Source organism: Salmo salar, chromosome ssa01 (assembly GCF_905237065.1).
Source record: "Salmo salar chromosome ssa01, Ssal_v3.1, whole genome shotgun sequence".
NCBI classification, from domain to species: Eukaryota; Metazoa; Chordata; class Actinopteri; order Salmoniformes; family Salmonidae; genus Salmo; species Salmo salar.
Genome location: NC_059442.1, coordinates 9408740 through 9430187, shown reverse-complemented (window position 1 = coordinate 9430187; position 21448 = coordinate 9408740). Strand labels below are relative to the sequence as shown.

The 21448-nt window shown below is 43.8% G+C and overlaps 1 protein-coding gene across 3 annotated transcripts in view; it reads right to left on the bottom strand.

The window, feature by feature from the left end:
* The window catches only part of LOC106608070 (probable phospholipid-transporting ATPase IA), a 47689-nt gene extending 26811 nt beyond the window's left edge, over positions 1–20878 (bottom strand). The window contains exons 1-14 of one of the 3 annotated variants that reach the window (XM_014205869.2): positions 20550–20878; positions 17557–17671; positions 17300–17399; positions 16984–17082; positions 16693–16738; positions 16499–16539; positions 14644–14717; positions 12791–12860; positions 12513–12640; positions 9976–10253; positions 8839–8966; positions 7913–8079; positions 4749–4821; positions 4533–4638 (exon numbers count right to left, since the gene is read on the bottom strand). In XM_014205869.2, the coding sequence (XP_014061344.2) occupies positions 4533–4638; positions 4749–4821; positions 7913–8079; positions 8839–8966; positions 9976–10253; positions 12513–12640; positions 12791–12860; positions 14644–14717; positions 16499–16539; positions 16693–16738; positions 16984–17082; positions 17300–17399; positions 17557–17671; positions 20550–20595 (1471 nt within the window). In that variant the 5' untranslated portion in view covers positions 20596–20878. Of the gene's footprint in view, positions 1–4532; positions 4639–4748; positions 4822–7912; positions 8080–8838; positions 8967–9975; positions 10254–12512; positions 12641–12790; positions 12861–13353; positions 13428–14643; positions 14718–16498; positions 16540–16692; positions 16739–16983; positions 17083–17299; positions 17400–17556; positions 17672–20549 lie in introns of all 3 variants that reach the window. The other 2 variants (XM_014205790.2, XM_045713077.1) reach the window with 2 other exon arrangements.
* Between the last annotated feature and the right edge of the window lie 570 nt (positions 20879–21448).

Sequence of the window (21448 nt, the reverse complement as noted above, 5' to 3'; positions counted from 1 at the left end):
ACAGACTCTTCTTTAAATCTGCATATTTCTCCAAAGCTCAGTTGTGCTGAGTCTGCACAACACTGCCAGGACCTAGGATCAAGGGAGACACTCAAGTTTTTTAAATACTATATCTCTTGACACATTGATGAAAATAGTCGTTGACTCTATGCTTTCAAGCTGCATACTGGACCCTATTCGAACTAAACTACTGAAAGAGCTGCTTCCTGTGCTTGGCCCTCCTATGTTCAACATAATAAATGGCTCCCTATCCACCGGATGTGTACCAAACTCACTAAAAGTGTCGGTAATAAAGCCTCTCTTGAAAAAGCCAAACCTTGACCCAGAAAATATAAAACAAATATTTTTTTCTTTTAAATCGGCCTATATCGAATCTCTCATTCCTCTCAAAATGTTTAGAAAAAGCTGTTGCGCAGCAACTCACTGCCTTCCTGAAGACAAACAATGTATAAGAAACGCTTCAGTCTGGTTTTAGACCCCATCATAGCACTGAGACTGCACTCGTGAAGGTGATAAATTACCTTTTAATGGCATCAGACCAAGGCTCTGCATTTATCCTCGTGCTCCTAGACCTTAGTGCTGCTTTTGATACCATCGATCACCACATTCTTTTGGAGAGATTGGAAACCAAAATTGGTCTACAGGGACAAGTTCTGGCCTGGTTTAGATCTTACCTTTCAGAAAGATATCAGTTTGTCTCTGTGGATGGTTTGTCTTCTGACAAATCAACTTTAAATTTCGGTGTTCCTCAAGGTTCCGTGTTAGGACCAATATTGTTTTCACTATATATTTTACCTCTTTGTGATGTCAACTTTCACTGCTACGCGGACGATACACAGCTGTACATTTCGATGAAACATGGTGAAGCCCCAAAATTTCCCTCCCTGGAAGCCTGTGTTTCAGACATAAGGAAGTGGATGGCGGCAAATGTTTTACTTTTAATCTCGGACAAAACAAAGATGCTAGTTCTAGGTCCCAAGAAACAAAGAGATCTGCTGTTGGATCTGAAAATTAATCTTGATGGTTGTACAGTCATCTCAAATAACACCGAAGGACCTGTGTTACTATGGACCCTGATCTCTCTTTTGATGAACATATCAATAATATTTCAAAGACAGCTTTTTTCTATCTTCAGAACATTGCAAAAAATTTGACATTTTGTCAAAAAATTCTACAGAAACATTTATCCATGCTTGTGTCACTTCTAGATTAGACTACTGCAATGCTCTACTTTCCGGCTACCCGGATAAAGCACTAAATAAACTTCAGTTAGTGCTAAAGACGGCTGCTAGAATCTTGACTAGAACCCCATTTTTTAAATCATAATACTCCAGTGCTAGCCTCTCTACAATGGCTTCGTGTTAAGGCTAGGGCTGATTTCAAGGTTTTACTGCTAACATACAAAGCATTACATGGGCTTGCTCCTAACTATCTTTCCGATTTGGCCCTGCCGTTCATACCTACACGTACAGAGAGGGAAAAAGTATTTGATCCCCTGCTGATTTTGTATGTTTGCCCACTGACAAAGAAATGATCAGTCTATAATTTTAATGGTAGGTTTATTTGAACAGTGAGAGACAGAATAACAACAAAAAAATCCAGAAAAACCCATGTCAAAAATGTTATAAATTGATTTGCATTTTAAATGAGGGAAATAAGTATTTGACCCCCTCTCAATCAGAAAGATTTCTGGCTCCCAGGTGTCTTTTATACAGGTAACGAACTGAGATTAGGAGCACACTCTTAAAAGGAGTGCTCCTAATCTCAGCTTGTTACCTGTATAAAAAGACACCCGTCCACAGAAGCAATCAATCAATCAGATTCCAAACTCCACCATGGCCAAGACCAAAGAGCTCTCCAAGGATGTCAGGGACAAGATTGTAGACCTACACAAGGCTGGAATGGGCTACAAGACCATCACCAAGCAGCTTGGTGAGAAGGTGACAACAGTTGGTGCGATTATTCGCAAATGGAAGAAACACAAAAGAACTGTCAATCTCCCTCGGCCTGGGGCTCCATGCAAGATCTCACCTCGTGGAGTTGCAATGATCATGAGAAAGGTGAGGAATCAGCCCAGAACTACACGGGAGGATCTTGTCAATGATCTCAAGGCAGCTGGGTCCATAGTCACCAAGAAAACAATAAGTAACACACTACGCTGTGAAGGACTGAAATCCTGCAGCGCCCGCAAGGTCCCCCTGCTCAAGAAAGCACATATACATGCCCGTCTGAAGTTTGCCAATGAACATCTGAATGATTCAGAGGACAACTGGGTGAAAGTGTTGTGGTCAGATGAGACTAAAATGAGGTCTTTGGCATCAACTCAAATCGCCATGTTTGGAGGAGGAGGAATGCTGCCTATGACCCCAAGAACACCATCCCCACCGTCAAACATGGAGGTGGAAACATTATGCTTTGGGGGTGTTTTTTCTGCTAAGGGGACAGGACAACTTCACCGCATCAAAGGGACGATGGACGGGGCCATGTACCATCAAATCTTGGGTGAGAACCTTCTTCCCTCAGCCAGGGCATTGAAAATGGGTCGTGGATGGGTATTCCAGCATGACAATGACCCAAAACACACGGCCAAGGCAACAAAGGAGTGGCTCAAGAAGAAGCACATTAAGGTCCTGGAGTGGCCTAGCCAGTCTCCAGACCTTAATCCCATAGAAAATCTGTGGAGGCAGCTGAAGGTTCCAGTTGCCAAACATCAGCCTCGAAACCTTAATGACTTGGAGAAGATCTGCAAAGAGGAGTGGGACAAAATCCCTCCTGAGATGTGTGCAAACCTGGTGGCCAACTACAAGAAACGTCTGACCTCTGTGATTGCCAACAAGGGTTTTGCCACCAAGTACTAAGTCATGTTTTGCAGAGGGGTCAAATAGTTATTTCCCTCATTAAAATGCAAATCAATTTATAACATTTTTGACATGCGTTTTTCTGGATTTTGTTGTTGTTATTCTGTCTCTCACTGTTCAAATAAACCTACCATTAAAATTATAGACTGATCATTTCTTTGTCAGTGGGTAAACGTACAAAATCAGCAGGGGATCAAATACTTTTTTCCCCTCACTGTACGCTACGGTCACAAGACGCAGGCCTCCTTACTGTCCATAGAATGTCTAAGCAAACAGCTGGAGGCAGGGCTTTCTCCTATAGAGCTTCATTTTTATGGAATGGTCTGCCTATCCATGTGAGAGACACAGACTCGGTCTCAACCTTCAAGTATTTATTCAAGACTCATCTCTTCTGTAGGTCCTATGATTGAGTGTAGTCTTGCCCAGGAGTGTGAAGGTGAACGGAAAGGCACTGGAGCGACGAACCGCCCTTGATGTTTCTGCCTGGCCGGATCCCCTCTCTTCACTTGGATTCTCTGCCTCTAACCCTATTACGGGTGCTGAGTCACTGGCTTACTGGTGCTCTTCCATGCTGTCCCTAGGAGGGGTGATTCACTTGAGTGGGTTGAGTTACTAACGTGATCTTCCTGTCCGGGTTGGCGCCACCCCTTGGGTTCATGCCGTGGGGGGAGATCTTCGTGGGCTATACTCGGCCTTGTCTCAGGATAGTAAGTTGGTGGTTTGAAGATATCCCTCTAGTGGTGTGGGGGCTGTGCTTTGGCAAAGTGGGTGGGGTTATATCCTGCCTGTTTGGCCCTGTCCGGGGGTATTGTCAGACAGGGCCACAGTGTCTCCCGACCCCTACCATCTTAGCCTCCAGTATTTATGCTGCAATAGTTTGTGTCGGGGGGCTAGGGTCAGTCTGTTATATCTGGAGTATCTCTCCTGTCTTATCCGGTGTCCTGTCTCTCTCTCAGGACCTGAGCCGTAGGACCATGCCTCAGGACTACCTGGCCTGATAACTCCTTGTCCCCAGTCGACCTGGTCATGCTGCTGCTCCAGTTTCAACTGTTCTACCTGCGGCAATGGAACCCTGACCTGTTCACTAGATGTGCTACCTTGTCCCGGATCTGCTGTTTTGGACTCTCTCTCTCTCTACCGCACCTACTGTCTCTAACTCAATGATTGGTTATGAAAAGCCAACTGACATTTACTCCTGAGGTGCTGACCTGTTGCACCCTCTATAACCACTGTGATTATTATTATCGGACCTAGCTGGTCATCTATGAACGTTTGAACATCTTGGCCATGTTCTGCTATAATCTCCACCCGTAACAGCCAGAAGAGGACTGGCCACCCCTCGGCCTTTCTAGGGTGTTTTTCCCTAGCCATCGTGCTTCTACATCTGCATTGCTTGCTGTTTGGGCTTTTAGGCTGGGTTTCTGTATAGCACTTTGTGACATCGGCTGATGTAAAAAGGGCTATATAAATACATTTCATTGATTGATAATATAGTAGAAGAGTTGTAATATAGTAGAGGTAGAAGAGGTATAATATAGTACAAGAGGTATAATATAGTACAAGAGGTGTAATATAGTACAAGAGGTGTAATATAGTACAAGAGGTGTAATATAGTACAAGAGGTGTAATCCAATGCATTTCAGATATAGAGCATGGTATTGTAGACGTGTGTACCTGGGGAAGAGGCCTGATAGACTATAGTGTCTTCAGTCTTCTCAGGAACAGCAGTGTGGCACACAGCCATCATGGTCAGAAAGTCTTGGATAATAGTGGCTGTGGGCTGTGCGCGCACACACAAACACAATTAATACATGACACACAAAAGAAAGAGAGAAAAAAAAAAAACATTGATACTGACAGCTAGTACATAGTCTAATGTTATGTACTCACGTGATCATTGTTGAGATTCTCCGGTAAGGTCGGATCGCCAAAGCCCTCTTCCTCAGGACTGTCTGTGTTGTGCCTTTCAGACAACAACAACTACAAATATTACATACTGACATGTTTGGTTTATCTACAATTTTAAATATGTTTACAATTGAGATGAGAATAAAGATCTGTACAACACCACATAACTGTGTGGACAAGTAAAAGACAACGAGATACAGTTGAAGTCGGAAGTTTACATCCACTTAGGTTGGAGTCATTAAAACTTGTTTTTCATCCACTCCATAAATGTCTTGTTAACAAACTATAGTTTTGGCAAGTTGGTTAGGACATCTACTTTGTGCATGACACAATTTTTCCAACAATTGTTTAAAGACAGATTATTTCACTTAATCACAATTCCAGTGGGTCAGAAGTTTACATACACTAAGTTGACTGTGCCTTTAAACAGCTTGGAAAATTCCAGAAAAAGATGTCATGGCTTTAGAAGCTTCTGATTGACTCAAATGATGTCAATTAGCCTATTGGAGGTGTACCTGTGGATGTATTTCAATGCCTACCTTCAAACTCAATGCCTCTTTGCTTGACATAATGGGAAAATCAAAAGAAATCAGCCAAGACCTCAGAAAATAAATTGTAGACCTCCACAAGTCTGGTTTATCCTTGGGAGCAATTTCCAAACGCCTGAAGGTACCACGTTCATCTGTACAAACAATAGTACGCAAGTATAAACACCATGGGACCACGGAGCCGTCATACCGCTCAGGAAGGAGAAGCGTTCTTTCTCCTAGAGATGAACTTACTTTGGTGCGAAAAGTGCAAATCAATCCCAGAACATCAAAGGACCTTGTGAAGATGCCGGAGGAAACAGGTACAAAAGTATCTATATCCACAGTAAAACGAGTCCAATATCGACATAGCCTGAAAGGAAGAAGCCACTGCTCCAAAACCACCATAAAAAAGCCAGACTACGGTTTGCAACTACACACGGGGACAAAGATCGCACTTTTTGGAGACATGTCCTCTGGTCTGATGAAACAAAAATAAAACTGTTTGGCCATAATGACCATCGTTATGTTTGGGGGAAAAAGCAGGAGGTTTGCAAGCCGAAGAACACCATCCCAACCGTGAAGCACGGGGGTGGCAGCATCATGTTGTGGGGGTGCTTTGCTGCAGGAGGGACTGGTGCACTTCACAAAATAGATGGCATCACGAGGAGGGAAAATTATATGGATATATTGAAGCAACATCTCAAGACATCAGTCAGGAAGTTAACCTGTTGAGGACAGACGTTCCGCTAGCGGAACCCCTAGCCAACAGCCAATGGCATCGCACGGCGCAAAATACAAAACCAACTAAAATACCACAATTCAATTTTCTCAAACAATCAACTATTTTAAAGATAAGACTCTCGTTAATCTAACCACATTGTCCGATTTCAAAAAGGCTTTACAGCGAAAGCAAAACATTAGATTATGTTAGGAGAGTACATAGACACAAATAAACACACAGCCATTTTCCAAGCAAGCATATATGTCACAAAAACCTAAACCACAGCTAAATGAAGCACTAGCCTTTGATGATCTTCATCAGATGACACTCCTAGGACATTATGTTATACAATACATGCATGTTTTGTTCAATCAAGTTCATATTTATTTTGAAATAGCCTTTCGGCGAAAGCACATTTTGCAATATTCTGAGTATGTAGCTCGGCCATCACGGCTAGCTATTTTGACACCAACCAAGTTTGGGGCTCACTAAACTCAGAATTACTATTAGAAAAATTGGATTACCTTTGCTGTTCTTCGTCAGAATGCACTCCCAGGACTTCTACTTCAACAACAAATGTTGTTTTGGTTCCAAATAATCCATAGTTATATTCAAATAGCTCCGTTTTGTTTGTGCGTTCAGGTCACTGTCCGAAGGGTGACGCGCGAGCGCATTTCGTGACCAAAAAATTCGAAATATTCCATTACCATACTTAGAAGCATGTCAAACGCTGTTTAAAATCAATTTTTATGCTATTTTTCTCGTAAAATAGCGATAATATTCCAACCGGGCAACGTTGTATTCATTCAAAGGCTGAAAGAAAAAAATTGAGTAGTCTCGTGAATGCGCATCTCAGTCTCACTGTCCCCAGGCTGACCACTTACAAATTCTGCTGCTGTTCTTTGCCCAGAGACAGCAGACACCCCATTCCACTTTCTCGGGCAGCTTTAGAGAGCCAATGGAAGCCTTAGAAAATGTCACGTTACAGCACAGATGCTGTATTTTCGATAGAGATGCAAGAGAAGGACAACAAATTGTCAGACAGGGCACTTCCTGTATGGAATCTTCTCAGGTTTTGGCCTGCCATATGAGTTCTGTTATATTCACAGACACCATTCAAACAGTTTTAGAAACGTTAGAGTGTTTTCTATCAAAATCTACTAATTATATGCATATTCTAGTTTCTGGGCAGGAGCAGTAACCTGATTAAATCGGGTACGTTTTTTATCCGGCCGTGAAAATACTGCCCCTATCCCAAAGAAGTTAAAGCTTGGTCGCAAATGAGTCTTCCAAATGGACAACGACCCCAAGCATACTTCCAAAGTTGTGGCAAAATGGCTTAAGGACAACAAAGTCAAGGTATTGGAGTGGCATCACAAAGTCCTGACCTCAATCCTATAGAAAATTAGTGGGCAGAACTGAAAAAGTGTATGCGAGCAAGGAGGCCTACAAACCTGACTCAGTTACACCAGCTCTGTCAGGAGGAATGGGCAAAAATTCACCCAACTTATTGTGGGAAGCTTGTGGAAGGCTACCCGAAACGCTTGACCCAAGTTAAACAATTTAAAGGAAACGCTACCAAATACTAATTGAGTGTATGTAAACTTCTGATCCACTGGGAATGTGATGAAAGAAATAAAAGCTGAAATAAATCATTCTCTCTGCTATTATTCTGACATTTCACATTCTTAAAATAGTGGTGATCCTAACTGACCTAAAACAGGGAATTTTACTAGGATTAAATGTCAGGAATTGTGAAAAACTGAGTTTAAATGTATTTGACTAAGGTGTATGTAAACTTCCGATTTCAACTGTACCTATCCAGCAAAGTACATAGTATTATTCATGCTAATTCATGCCTATAAAATGGTTGGATTAACACAAGTCCTTCTCACCCGTAGGCGACACCGGCGATGGTGCACTTTTTAAACTGCATCACGTTGCAGGTGAGGGTACCTGTTTTGTCAGAGAAGATGTATTTAACCTGGCCCAGTTCCTCGTTTAGGTTGGACGTCCGTGCCACGGCAGAGGTATCCGTAGGCTCATAATGCATATCCATGTCCTGAACACACACAAACACATTCACATCCCCAATAGGCTTTGCAGCACAAACAAGATGTGGAGAAAGTCATTGCAATAAATTGAATGTCCCAAATCTACCATAGTACGGACATCAATTTGTATGCTCACTAACGTATACTAGATCAAATTCCATATTTGCCAAAACTTCTCACCAAGCTTTTGAAGTAGATACATTTACTCCTGTGGTATTATTACATTTACTCCTGTGGTATTATTACATTTACTCCTGTGGTATTATTCCATTTAAACTTCTACTTAGTGTTCACTACCAGAAATTGGAATTGACCACCACTCTGAGATACCAAGTTAGAGGCTGTGTAGTGCAGTGATTTTCCCACCCAGTTGATGAAGTAAGAGGCTGTGTAGTGCAGTGATTTCCCCACCCAGTTGATGAAGTAAGAGGCTGTGTAGTGCAGTGATTTCCCCACCTAGTTGATGAAGTAAGAGGCTGTGTAGTGCAGTGATTTTCCCACCCAGTTGATGAAGTAAGAGGCTGTGTAGTGCAGTGATTTTCCCACCCAGTTGATGAAGAGGCTGTGTAGTGCAGTGATTTCCCCACCCAGTTGATGAAGTAAGAGGCTGTGTAGTGCAGTGATTTCCCCACCCAGTTGATGAAGTAAGAGGCTGTGTAGTGCAGTGATTTCCCCACCCAGTTGATGAAGTAAGAGGCTGTGTAGTGCAGTGATTTTCCCACCCAGTTGATGAAGTAAGAGGCTGTGTAGTGCAGTGATTTTCCCACCCAGTTGATGAAGTAAGCCTGGATGAACTTGATGACCTCCAGGGTGACCAGTAGACTGATGGGGATGAGGTTGTTGAAGAGGATGATGAAGGTGAGGAAGTTGAGGCCAAAGTTGGCAGCGCCACCATCTGGTAGGAAGGAGTTAGAGCAAGTTAGATAGAGAAATTACCTTCAATCTAATTTGAATGTCAGGTGCCACAACAAACCCTTTCTTTAGACCTGGGACATGTTCACTAGGGATAAAACAGTGCAAAACAAAACAGAGTTTAAAAAAACGGAGTTATAATCTGAACACTCGTTTTTTTGTTTTACATTTTTACATTTAGCAGACGCTCTTTTCCAGAGCGACGTACAGTAGTGAATGCATACATTTCAATTCATTTAATACGTTTTTTATTTTTTCCCCCCGTACTGGACCCCCGTGGAAATCGAACCCACAACCCTAGCGTTGCAAACACCATTGCAAACACCATGCTCTACCAACTGAGCCACAGGGACAGTATGGCTTTAAAACATGACTAGCTAGGTAGATACGAGACACATTGTTTACCATGGGCCATGGAATTCACATATAAAATAATCTGCAGCTCTACTTCTATACAAGGTCTATTTCAATGAAGAACGGGATCTAAGTCACTAGTCTGGGGGATACAACAAAAACATTTCTACAGGCCTCTGAGAAAGGTTGTTACCTGGAGCTGTTAAGACTACAGTGGTAAAGAAATAAAAAACAAAATGTCATTACATTTACTGAAAGGGTAATGGTTAATGTACATTTTTATATATCAGACATTTACTGAGGAGGTAATGGCTAATGTACATTTTTATATATCAGACATTTACTGAGAAGGTAATGGCTAATGTAACTTATTATATATCAGACATTTACTGGGTACTAAATTGGGATCATACACAAGTTACAGATAGATGAAACATTATATTGGAATTATCCAATAATATATCAGTCTGATATAAAGTGCCATCCTACATCACGTTGTACTAATAGAATAAAGTAAAATAACGTAAAGCAGCATAGTGTAAAGTAGAATAACGCAAAATAGAATGTAATGTAAAGTAATAAAACTTAACGTAACTTAACATAAAGTAACTTAACATAAAGAAAAGTAAAGTACTCACAGTTGAGGTCCATGTACCAGGCGAAGTCCCCGTGCTGGGTTTTCCAGAGTGTCTGTCCGGCCGAGCAGACCAGGGAGATGGCCAGCAGGCAGCCGAACAGCGCCAGGATCAGGGTGTTGGTGATGTGCTCCACGCTGGACAGCTTAAGCGGAGGCCGCGTGCTGTTCTGCATCAGCTTGGTGTCGTGCCCTGTGTACACCACCATGCCGTTGACCCACTGCGTGTTCCGGAGCCGGGCTCCACGGAGAAGGATCTGCTCCGGACCTAAAGGGACGGGACTGGGGAGAACGGATCGGTGGATTTCAGGGGTTAGAGACGGAATTAGTAGGGTTTCTCAGAAACACTGGTTGGAAGATTCCTTGGGAAACCCTAGGAATGAATGATTCACACTGGCTATGTAAGCTGTGTCAGAGGGTGGACACTTTCTGAAAGGACTGTATTAAAGAATACTAAGACCTTCCTTGGCACTGTGCTGCTGAATGCTCTATGGAGGTCTAGGCTGGGTTACTGTAGAAAGGGCCAGGACACACACACACAGACACAGACACAGACAGACAGACAGACAGACAGATAGATATACACTGCTCAAAAAAATAAAGGGAACACTTAAACAACACATCCTAGATCTGAATGAAAGAAATAATCTTATTAAATACTTTTTCTTTACATAGTTGAATGTGCTGACAACAAAATCACACAAAAATAATCAATGGAAATCCAATTTATCAACCCATGGAGGTCTGAATTTGGAGTCACACTGAAAATTAAAGTGGAAAACCACACTACAGGCTGATGTAATGTCCTTAAAACAAGTCAAAATGAGGCTCAGTATTGTGTGTGGCCTCCACGTGCCTGTATGACCTCACTACAACGCCTGGGCATGCTCTTGATGAGGTGGCGGATGGTCTCCTGAGGGATCTCCTCCCAGACCTGGACTAAAGCATCCGCCAACTCCTGGACAGTCACTGGTGCAACGTTGCGTTGGTGGATGGAGCGAGACATGATGTCCCAGATGTGCTCAATTGGATTCAGGTCTGGGGAACGGGCGGGCCAGTCCATAGCATCAATGCCTTCCTCTTGCAGGAACTGCTGACACACTCCAGCCACATGAGGTCTAGCATTGTCTTGCATTAGGAGGAACCCAGGGCCAACCGCACCAGCATATGGTCTCACAAGGGGTCTGAGGATCTCATCTCGGTACCTAATGGCAGTCAGGCTACCGCTGGCGAGCACATGGAGGGCTGGGCGGCCCCCCAAAGAAATGCCACCCCACACCATGTCTGACCCACCGCCAAACCGGTCATGCTGGAGGATGTTGCAGGCAGCAGAACGTTCTCCACGGCGTCTCCAGACTCAGTCACGTCTGTCACGTGCTCAGTGTGAACCTGCTTTCATCTGTGAAGAGCACAGGGCGCCAGTGGCGAATTTGCCAATCTTGGTGTTCTCTGGCAAATGCCAAACGTCCTGCACGGTGTTGGGCTGTAAGCACAACCCCCACCTGTGGATGTTGGGCCCTCATACCACCCTCATGGAGTCTGTTTCTGACTGTTTGAGCAGACACATGCACATTTGTGGCCTGCTGGAGGTCATTTTGCAGGGCTCTGGCAGTGCTCCTCCTGCTCCTCCTTGCACAAAGGTGGAGGTAGCGGTCCTGCTGCTGGGTTGTTGCCCTCCTACGGCCTCCTCCACGTCTCCTGATGTACTGGCCTGTCTCCTGGTAGCGCCTCCATGCTCTGGACACTACGCTGACAGACACAGCAAACCTTCTTGCCACAGCTCGCATTGATGTGCCATCCTGGATGAGCTGCACTACCTGAGCCACTTGTGTGGGTTGTAGACTCCGTCTCATGCTACCACTAGAGTGAAAGCACCGCCAGCATTCAAAAGTGACTAAAACATCAGCCAGGAAGCATAGGAACTGAGAAGTGGTCTGTGGTCACCACCTGCTGAACCACTCCTTTATTGGGGGTGTCTTGCTTATTGCCTATAATTTCCACCTGTTGTCTATTCCATTTGCACAACAGCATGTGAAATTTATTGTCAATCAGTGTTGCTTCCTAAGTGGACAGTTTGATTTCACAGAAGTGTGATTGACTTGGAGTTACATTGTGTTGTTTAAGTGTTCCCTTTATTTTTTTGAGCAGTGTAGACAGACAGACAGACAGACAGACAGACAGACAGACAGACAGACAGACAGACAGACAGACAGACAGACAGACAGACAGACAGACAGACAGACAGACAGACAGACAGACAGACAGACAGACAGACAGACAGACAGACAGACAGACAGACAGACAGACAGACAGACAGACAGACAGACAGACAGACAGACAGACAGACAGACAGACAGACAGACAGACAGACAGACAGACAGACAGACAGACAGACAGACAGACAGACAGACAGACAGACAGACAGACAGACAGACAGACAGACAGACAGACAGACAGACAGACAGACAGACAGACAGATAGATAGATAGATAGATAGATAGATAGATAGATATGATAGATAGACAGGTAGATCTCTCTCACCTATGACCCTCTAATCGGATGAGGCCTACAAAGTCGTAGAGGTGGCGATTGGGGCTTTCGCACTCCATGCACCCGCTCAGCCGCGACAGACTATCAGCATACTTGACATCCGCTGTGACCTGAAGACCCTGGTTGGGGAAGGAAGAGGTGCAGAGGTGAGTTGATGAGCTGACTCCTCCTATCTGGGCCACAATGTAACTTAATAAGTGGTATGTTTGTTTGTGTGTGTGTGTGTGTGTGTGTGTGTGTGTGTGTGTAGATGAATTAAGAACCTTCACCTGTCGTATCTTTAGGTTGGTCTCCCCGTCTAAATTCGAAGTCTCGATGTAGCACATAGCATGTGGCTCGCTGGTGAAAAGAAAGTGACCGTCAAAACAATGTAGAATGTATCTATAATAGTGCTCACAGAAGTTACCTAACAATAGGGAAAGAGATGGGTAAGAAAAGAGATCCAGGGAGAGAACAGCAATGCTACAGTAACCATAGCAACAGGGAGACAGTAAAGCACTAAACTCCAAGATGAGTGCTCTGTGGTCTAATATCTAGGTTTGTTATCAGTACAATAACCTAGCTAGTCCTTTGATTTTAGACAGTAATGTAAAGAGGAAGAGATTATTGCCTGGTACAAACAGAGATCGTGCCAACAAGGGGAGCAGTCCCGCTAACCAGGATTCAAGTATGACACGGGGCATTTAGCATGTTCAAATAATTAAGTAGGATCCTTTCTTTGTCCCCTTGTGTCCTTTACAACCACGTGGACTAGTAAAAAAAGGTGATAGGTGCAACACTGTACAAAGAGTTTGATTTCAGCCCCATAGCCAGTAGACTACTAGACCCCGACCTGGACGCCAGCAGAACGAGGTCCGCCGGAAGGTGGTCCCCGTCACTGGCTCTGACTACGTCCCCGACCGTCACCTAAGTTACCAGCAAAAGAACATACCAGGAGCGACCAGGGAACGGTAAGGGGTGGGGACAGAAACATGGGCACAGACAGACAGACAGACAGACACAGGGAACAGTCGGGGTGGGGGGTGGGGACAGAAACATGGCACACAGACAGACACATTGACAGACAGACACAGGGAACAGTCGGGGTGGGGACAGAAACATGGGCAGACAGACAGACACATTGACAGACAGACACAGGGAACAGTCGGGGTGGGGACAGAAACATGGGCACACAGACAGACACATTGACAGACAGACACAGGGAACAGTCGGGGTGGGGACAGAAACATGGGCACACAGACAGACACATTGACAGACAGACACAGGGAACAGTCGGGGTGGGGACAGAAACATGGGCACACAGACAGACACATTGACAGACAGACACAGGGAACAGTCGGGGTGGGGACAGAAACATGGGCACACAGACAGACACATTGACAGACAGACACAGGGAACAGTCGGGGTGGGGACAGAAACATGGGCACACAGACAGACACAGGGAACAGTCGGGGTGGGGACAGAAACATGGGCAGACAGACAGACACATTGACAGACAGACACAGGGAACAGTCGGGGTGGGGACAGAAACATGGGCAGACAGACAGACACATTGACAGACAGACACAGGGAACAGTCGGGGTGGGGACAGAAACATGTGCACACAGACAGACACATTGACAGACAGACACAGGGAACAGTCGGGGTGGGGGGTGGGGACAGAACCATGGGCGGGCAGACAGACAGACACATTGACAGACAGACACAGGGAACAGTCGGGGTGGGGACAGAAACATGGGCACACAGACAGACAGACAGACAGACAGACAGACAGACAGACAGACAGACAGACAGACAGACAGACAGACAGACAGACAGACAGACAGACAGACAGACAGACAGACAGACAGACAGACAGACAGACAGACAACAGTTGGGGTGGGGGGTGGGGACAGAAACATGGGCACACAGAGACACATTGACAGACAGAACACAGGGAACGTCAGGAAGGGGAGAGGAAGGAAAAGAAAGAGTGAGACCACTTCAAAACAAGACAACAGGATAACTAACACAGATAGCGTGACCTACTGAAGCTAGAAGGGAACAGAGGTTACTGAAGCCTAAAGCAGAGAAGCATAACCACAACAAACTACCAATCTACGGTCTGTGTTTCTAGCACTGCCTGGAGGACAGCACGATCGAGTCTGCAGGGATGTATTCTCTCCCATTTAATGTGACTCCATCTCCCACCTCTACCTGCAAAGAACACTACAGTAGTTACTAGACATTATGTAGATAAACACAAACTCAGCAAAAAAAAGAAACATCCCTTTTTCGGGACCCTGTCTTTCAAAGATAATTAGTAAAAATCCAAATAACTTCACAGATCTTCATTGTAAAGGGTTTAAACACTGTTTCCCATGCTTGTTCGATGAACCATAAACAATTAATGAACATGCACCTGTGGAACGGTCGCTAAGACACTAACAGCTTACACACGGTAGGCAATTAAGGTCACAGTTATGAAAACTTAGGACACTAAAGAGGCCTTTCTACTGACTGAAAAACACCAAAAGAAAGATGCCCAGGGTCCCTGCTCATCTGCATGAACGTGCCTTAGGCATGCTGCAAGGAGGCATGAGGACTGCAGATGTGGCCAGGAAAATAAATTGCAATGCCTGTACTGTGAGATGCCTGAGACAGCGCTACAGGGAGACAGGACGAACAGCTGATCGTCCTCGCAGTGGCAGAATACATGTAACAACACCTGCTCAGGATCCGTACATCCGAACATCACACCTGCGGGACAGGTACAGGATGGCAACAACATCTGCACGAGTTACACCAGCAATGCACAATCCCACCATCAGTGCTCAGACTGTCCGCAATAGGCTGAGAGAGGCTGGACTGAGGGCTTATAGGCCTGCTGTAAGGCAGATCCTCACCAGACATCACCGGCAACAATGTCGCGTATGGGCACAAACCCACCGTCGCTGGACCAGACAGGACTGGCAAAAAGTGCTCTTCACTGACGAGTCGCGGTTTTGTCTCACCAGGGGTGATGGTCGGACTCTCATTTATCGTCGAAGGAATGAGTGTTACACCGAGGCCTGTACTCTGGAGCGGGATCGATTTGGAGGCGGAGGGTCCGTCATGGTCTGGGGCGGTGTGTCACAGCATCATCGGACTGAGCGTGTTGTCATTGCAGGCAATCTCAACTCTGTGCGTTACAGGGAAGACATCCTCCTCCCTCATGTGGTACCCTTCCTGCAGGCTCATCCTGACATGACCCTCCAGCATGACAATGCCAACAGCCATACTGCTCGTTATGTGTGTGATTTCCTGCAAGACAGGAATGTCAGTGTTCTGCCATGGCCAGCGAAGAGCCCGGATCTCAATCCCATTGAGCACGTCTGGGACCTGTTGGATCGGAGGGTGAGGGCTAGGCCCATTCCCCCCAGAAATGTCCGGGAACTTGCAGGTGCCTTGGTGGAAGAGTGGGGTAACATCTCACAGCAAAAACTGGTAAATCTGGTGCAGTCCATGAGGAGGAGATGCACTGCAGTACTTAATGCAGCTGGTGGCCACACCAGATACTGACTGTTACTTTTGATTTTGACCCCCCCTTTGTTCAGGGACACATTATTCCATTTCTGTTAGACACATGTCTGTGGAACTTGTTCAGTTTATGTCTCAATTCTTAAATCTTGTTATGTTCACACAAATATTCACACATGTTAAGTTTGCTGAAAATAAACGCAGTTGACAGTGAGAGAACGTTTCTTTTTTTGCTGAGTTTACATGTGTTTAAATCAGTAGCTAGGTCTGAATCCTAAGTCTCTCCCCCTAATGAAGAATAAACTACTAGGCAATGTAAAATATGACAACTTAAATGTACACCCTATTCAGTGACAGACTGTGGCTCAACTTAACCATTGAATCACTAGACATCAAACAACAATTAGGATTTAGCCCATCTGAAGGCAGAGAAAGCAAGCAGAAAATACTTGACTCTGGCCTGAGATTGAGTGACCTACCTTCTCCCAGTGAACAACCTCCCATGCTCCATTTCTCAGAACTGACAAAGAGAGATGAAGGCAGAAATAGGGAAACAGGAAGAGGGGGACACAGAGAGAAAACTATGTTAGCAAATCCTGATACTAAAATCTGTCCAATAACCTACACCTGTTTGAAAAGCAGAAATAGATAAATCATTTCAACAGTTTCTTACTTTGGGCCTCCTTCCTGTTGACCACCCTATCTGCTTTGTGACGTTTCTGTTGGGAAGAACATTCAAATGTGAAATTATCTCTGTCCAATGTTTTATTATATGTCAAGCATCCATCCAAAAGACCTTTTTATGGAATCAGTTTCAAGAAAATCAAAAACCACACGGTCAGCGAGTACAAGAACGACTTTCAGACATGCCTGGCACTTGGGCACGTTTTCAGAGAACACATAACAGATGTCATATATATATATATATATATATAAAATGTCATTCTAGTTCTATGGTCCTCACCAGATCCTCAACGATCTCCTTCAGGGCTGCCACCAACAGGATGAGGATCAAAGGAACCAGGGTAGTCCACCGTCCTGTGGGAGAAACATCCGGAATTTGCTACCAGGAGAAGGGAGAATGTAGACATAGTTAGTCAGACAGTTAACCCTTTTTTACAAAACCGATTTTCAATTAAGTCGATTAATAAGGTAAACACCTAAAAAAAAGTGAACTATCCATTTAACAACCACGATTTGTGTGTCTGATAGGTGAGAATTTCTGTCTGCTAAACAGTGCTGAAATGTTCAAAACATACTGTATAATTATTTAGCCCCACCTGCAATAGTGCAATGAACAGGAAGAATGAGTTAGCAGCCCTCCTGAACTGAGCGTATAGGAATCGAGGCAGGAAGGTAAGCACATTGTATTTGGCTGTGCTGGAAAAGGCAAGAGAGAAACCCGCAACAATATTCAGCAGCACGCTACAGAAATTATCAGGTGTTTACTAAGAACTGACTTGGTAAAATGGTCATTACAAACTAATAACATAGGCCTACGAATGAGTTTATTTACAAACGTAAACACTCAGGTTACCTGACATGATTGGTGCAGAACTTAGTGAGTTGAGGCTGATTGATGAATATCTGTCTGGCATCCTCAAGGTCAGCTATAGAGGTCCTCGATGTAGCTTCCCCAATCTTCTCATATCCTATGGGATAACGGTAAAAAAAAGACATCTTTCCCCATCAGGCTTTATAACAACGGATAGGCTTTTAACATACCAGCTTTCTGTGTGTAATTACCATCTCCTGCACATTCAACCATGGTGAAGGTCCATCGCCGCCCTGTGTGGCACTGGCCTATAGGCTAAATGGATTACAGTGTCTAAGAAAAACAATGCATCTTCTCTCACTCCTACAGTGTAAACTCATTTAGACCCAATCAATGATGTATATAAGCCCTAGACTGCTTTTTGCTATGTATTGGTCATTGAGAGGCTTTGGACGCACCGGTCGGCCATATTGGCCCTCCCTAGTAGGAGCAGTCCTCCATAGGAATAAATGGAATTATACCGTATTTCAATTAATCTTCTCAAGGACAAAAATCACATGTACAGTATTTAAGTATTTTTGTTGTTGTAGTGGGGACAGTAACATTAGTAATCTCAGAAAAATATACATTAAGGAAAATGCTTTTTCATTTGTTTTATGTTTAGCTTGTATAATATAATTTGAGAGTATGCATTAAGGTGTTTGTAATAGAATAAATGTGACAAAAACAAATGTAGACATTAATGAATGCATTTTTGGGGAGTGCCAAGATGGAGGCACAGTGGCATCAAAACAGCACCCCCAATCAGTCATCTAGTGTATATATATAAATCATTGGGCCTAATCCTGACTATATCTGTACGAGCAACAGAAGCTTACACTACACACAAATCTTCCATTGACATCAATGCAAACCTGAATCATAATCATTTTAAATTTAAATCTTTAGACCAACAACACTTTCACTACTTAGGCTGTGGAACCTTCAAAACATTTTACATTTTTGTTATTTAGCAGACGCTCTTATCCAGAGCGACTTACAGTAGTGAATGCATACATTTCAATTCATTTCATACATCTTTTCCCCCCGTACTAGCTAGGCCTATTTAACACAAGTAAAACTAAATGCATGCTATTCAATCGATCACTGCCCGCACCTGCTCGCCCATCCAGCATCACTACTCTGGACAGCTCTGACTTTGAATATGTGGACAACTACAAATACCTGGGTGTCTGGTTAGACTGTAAACTCTCCTTCCAGACTCACATTAAGCATCTCCAATCCAAAATTAAATCTAGAATTGGCTTCATATATCGCAACAAAGCATCCTTCACTCATGCTGCCAAACATACCCTCGTAAAACTGACCATCCTACCGATCCTCGACTTCGGTGATGTCATCTATAAAATAGCCTCCAACACTCTACTCAACAAACTGGATGCAGTCTATCACAGTGCCATCCGTTTTGTCACCAAAGCCCCATACACTACCCACCATTGCAACCTGTACGCTCTCGTTGGCTGGCCCTCGCTTCATACTCGTCGCCAAACCCACTGGCTACAGGTTATCTACAAGTCTCTGCTAGGTAAAGCCCCGCCTTATCTCAGCTCGCTGGTCACCATAGCAGCACCCACTCGTAGCACACGCTCCAGCAGGTATATCTCACTGGTCACCCCCAAAGCCAATTCCTCCTTTGGTCGTCTTTCCTTCCAGTTCTCTGCTGCCAGTGACTGGAACAAACTGCAAAAATCTCTGAAGCTGGAGACTCAAATCTCCCTCACTAGCTTTAAGCACCAGCTGTCAGAGCAGCTCACAGATCACTGCACATAGCCCATCTATCTAACTACCTCATCCCCATATTGTATTTATTTATTTATCTTGCTCCTTTGCACCCCAGTATCTCTACTTGCACATTCATCTTCTGCACATCTACCATTCCAGTGTTTAATTGCTATATTGTAATTACTTAGCCATCATGGCCTATTTATTGCCTTAACTTACCTCATTTGCACTCACTGTATATAGACTTTTTGTTTTCTTATGTTCTACTGTATTATTGACTGTATGTTTTGTTTATTCCATGTGTAACTCTGTGTTGTTGTAGGTGTCGAATTGCTGTGCTTTATCTTGGCCAGGTCGCAGTTGTAAATGAGAACTTGTTCTCAACTAGCCTACCTGGTTAAATTAAGGTGAAATAAATCAAATAAACAGTCAACAGACACAACAAAGAGCTTAATTCAGTGGTTATGCCCACATAAACATGGTGTGATCTCATGGCACACTAACAGCGATTTTGCCCACACAGCATCCTCATACAGTACAGTATAACCAAGACAAAGACAATTGATTCCACTGTTACTCATGCATAACTCTGTCACTGCACCGTCTTCAAGAGGAAATTGGGGGAGAAATCAAGGGGCTCTGTCATTAGCTGGTACAGCCCTTGTTTTCTTGGTGAATGCATGATTTGGAGACAACAGAGTGAACGATCATTAACAGGGTATAATATCTTGAGAGAGTCAGTATAGACACATGCACTGATGACGGTCAGAACTGCATTTCCTCATCAGACTGGTTCAGTTACTAGCTACGTCTCTGACAAACACAGGGAAGAACAGCAGGGTTTAGGGGCATGATCCTCCAGATTAATGTGTAATCAGTAGTGGAGGAGCCTTTGCCCTTCGACCCTAAATGTGTGGGTTGGAAAAGCAGGATAGAAATAGGCTAGACATTAGACACGAGATAGAAAGTGTAGTGCAAGTGAGTTGAAATGTCGTATATTGTTCAATTCTCTAGCAAACACCATGCATACTACTTTTCACTGTCAATGATGTGATATGAAATGCTATTTTCTATAAACCTAGCTAGCTAATTCACAATTATATCTAAGCTAGCTAACGGTAACTAACGTTAGCTAGTCAGTGAACATTCTGTTAATAATTAAGATCTTTTTAGAACATATCCTAAAACTAGCTAGCCAGTACCTAGGAGTAGTAGGACATCAGCTCAGTATATGATAGACAAACAACACCTACCCTCCAACCGTGAACGGAGGTCCGAGATAGTTCTTTCGATAGGCATCTCACCACCACAGTGAAAGCACCTGACAGTAACCAATCCAGCAGTGTCAGGTCGCCAGATGGCTTGTTTTTACAGTAGCCTATCTAGCAACTAACGTTAGCAACGTCAGGACACTCCTTTCTGAACTAACACTACTAACTTGGCAAGAAGCTAGTAGGAGTTAATTCGTTCCAATATCACGTCGACCCGAGCCGTTAAATCATTTTTCGCGTTCCCTTCATTTTGTAGATTTCAAGAAAATGCATTATCATATCAGCGTTTGATCAACAATACTAAAAAAGTACTTCCGTGTCACGGAATTCCGCAAATGTTCAAAATAAAAGCCCCCCACGTAACAGTCTAAAAATGTCAATAACCTGTATTTATTCATGGGATATGAAAAATAATTGTCTAAACATTTAACAATGATTCATATTTGTTCATATTTAAGTAACATTTGCAATGTTCCAAAGTCAAATAAATGTCCCCAATGCAAATCACTCTATATGGAAAATATATTGGCATGTAGAGCAAAAACTATTCTAGGTGCCACATTAAATGTATTGTAGGGAATACTCAGTAGGGTCTGTGGAATGTATATATAGTGTCATTTCATGGGGCACTGAATAATACGGAGTGAATCATTTACTCCACCCATTCGATTTGACACAATGCGATTCCTTTTATATGGAATGCTTATGTCTTTCGGATGTGCGCCGTCTTTCAGATGGGACGTTAAACGGGTGTTCTGACTCTCTGTGGTCACTAAAGATCCCATGGCAGTTATTGTAAGAGCAGGGGTGCTAAACCCGGTGTCCTGGCTAAATTCCCAATATGGCTCTAATACCATCATGACCTACTAATCATCCCCAGC